The sequence below is a fragment of the Eucyclogobius newberryi genome, unplaced genomic scaffold (genome assembly GCF_026437365.1).
Source record: "Eucyclogobius newberryi isolate DKJ021-1_F unplaced genomic scaffold, fEucNew1.0.hap1 SCAF_18, whole genome shotgun sequence".
NCBI lineage: Eukaryota > Metazoa > Chordata > Actinopteri > Gobiiformes > Gobiidae > Eucyclogobius > Eucyclogobius newberryi.
In genome coordinates, this window is record NW_027315812.1 from 30,939,203 (window position 1) to 30,941,257 (window position 2,055).

The 2,055-nt window shown below is 38.5% G+C and overlaps 1 protein-coding gene across 1 annotated transcript in view; it reads right to left on the bottom strand.

Annotated features, from left to right (window-relative positions):
* Nucleotides 1–1,747, bottom strand: part of LOC140364892 (MAM domain-containing glycosylphosphatidylinositol anchor protein 2-like) — a 44,690-nt gene extending 42,943 nt beyond the window's left edge. The window contains exon 1 of the mRNA XM_072451275.1: nt 1,743–1,747. Coding sequence (XP_072307376.1) covers nt 1,743–1,747 — 5 coding nt within the window. The remainder of the gene's footprint in view (nt 1–1,742) is intronic.
* Between the last annotated feature and the right edge of the window lie 308 nt (nt 1,748–2,055).

The following is a 2,055-nucleotide window of genomic DNA, read 5'->3' on the forward strand; positions in this document are numbered from 1 at the left end:
ACATGTAAAACAAGTTGAAATGAAAACCAGCATGAATCCCACACAAAATACAGCTAAGCTAATGAGAGGACTATTATAACAAGGTCAGCTCACAAAAGAGAATAATACAATATTTGCTCTCCTTTTTGCAGAGAGTAAAAGCATTATAAAGATGAGGGATTCTCAGCGGGCCAAATGATTGTGAGTAAGAGAGAAAAGGTTTTATCTGCCCTTTCCTCATCCTCAGGCCATCCTCAGTCCCTCCGCTCTCAAACACCTGAGTAAGTTATCTAAGAACATCTTTGAAACACCACATCTGCGCCGCTGTCCTCCTGCACGCTGAGGAGTTCTCACCATGCCTCAAACTACAGCGAGGAGAGAGAGAAATACTGAAGAGAAAGGGAGGGAGGAAGAGACAGGAGTGAGAGGTACAGAAAGAGGTACTATACTCTTCTAGTAATAGACACATGTAATAACGGGTCAGCAGGTGTTAAGCTTGACCAAATACTGGCTGTTGAGGCCACACAGAGAACTTGAGGACTTTGAGTGAATGTCACAGGCAGAGCTGAGTGTGTTGGCCTGAGAGTGAGAGTGGACATGGTCATGGAGGACTAACTTTTGGACTTGGAGTCTTGTTCGTGTCAGAACAACTTGAGACTCAAGGGTGCCAGAGGGTGTTGAGGGGCGAAGCTGGTGTGGGGAGCAGCACACAGGCAGGGGCAAAACTCTAACTTTGAAGTAGTAAATACAGGGGTGATTTATCATATGATAAATCATTATTATTAAGGGTCCCTTAAATCATCATATCATCTCGCTAAAAGTCATTGGGACGTAAACAAATTCTGCTGATTGGTCTAAGCTTCACAAAAACATTTAAATTGTGTTAAATCCAGTGTTTGTTTGTATAAAGAGCCATTATGTGTAGTTGTAAAACTAGTTATAAAATAGGCCGGAGTAAAGCCGGAGTAGTGTTTGTGTGGTTCAGCTGTTTTGACTACAATGCTGCTCTGTGATTGGTTCCAGTCCCGCCTCTGGGCCCTAAATGCCGTGTGATTGGCCCGTTTACCACAATTACATACTGCAAATGAATCAGTGGGAACCTAACAAGATGGATTCTCAATAATCTTGCTGGCAAGGTTAAGGAATTGTTACACCCATACAAAAAATTGAGACTTTGTTTGGAAAAACAGACCATTCAAAAAAATGTATTGGAGACTTGCAGTTTATATAACAGCTTTGTATATTACTTCAAAAGTATTTACTGCAGTAAAAAATATAATTTCCTCCCTCCTTGATAAATGCCAGTCAGCATTAACATTTAAGAAACATGGAAAGACCTTTATTTTCATGAAAGCATTACATGTTGACTAAGGTCATATGTATAATATGTATAATTCTTTATACATCGCTAAATGTTGTGCTTTCATTTTAATATTAAGTGCAATATGGTTCTGTTTATTAAGGGTCATATTATGCTGATTTGATTGTTTTTAGTTGCACTTTTTGTAATTCAACTCTTCAAACATAATAACAAACAAAATAGTGCTAACACATCTACTACTGGTGAGTAGTTTCAGTAACACTTGATATATATAAATATAGGAGTCCATAAGTCCATGGTTCAGATCTTGTTGGATAAGTCTGTTTTTCAGTGTCTGTGGAACCAAATGGAGCTCAGAGAGTGAGTCATCGGCCGGAGAATGAGAGAAAATCATACCTGGATTTGGTGAGGAACGTGTTTTAATGACAGTGAAAGCACAAACGCCATAACTGGAAATGCCACGTCAATAATAAGCACGCACAAAAGACAAAACATTAAGAGCTCAGGTTGTCAATCATTATGATGTCAATCATTATTATGGAATTATTGGCAATACATGTTCTGAAGCTTGAATGAAAACTGAATAAACATTTAAACATATACGATTAATTGATCACAAAGGCAGCAGTTAACGTTTATGTATTATACAGCGAAAGTTGCTCCTTCTGTACTTAAGACCCACATTTACTCAGGTATGTTTACTTGAGTAAGAAACGGTTCTTCTTGGGGTTGTTTTTCGGACTATATTTGTACTC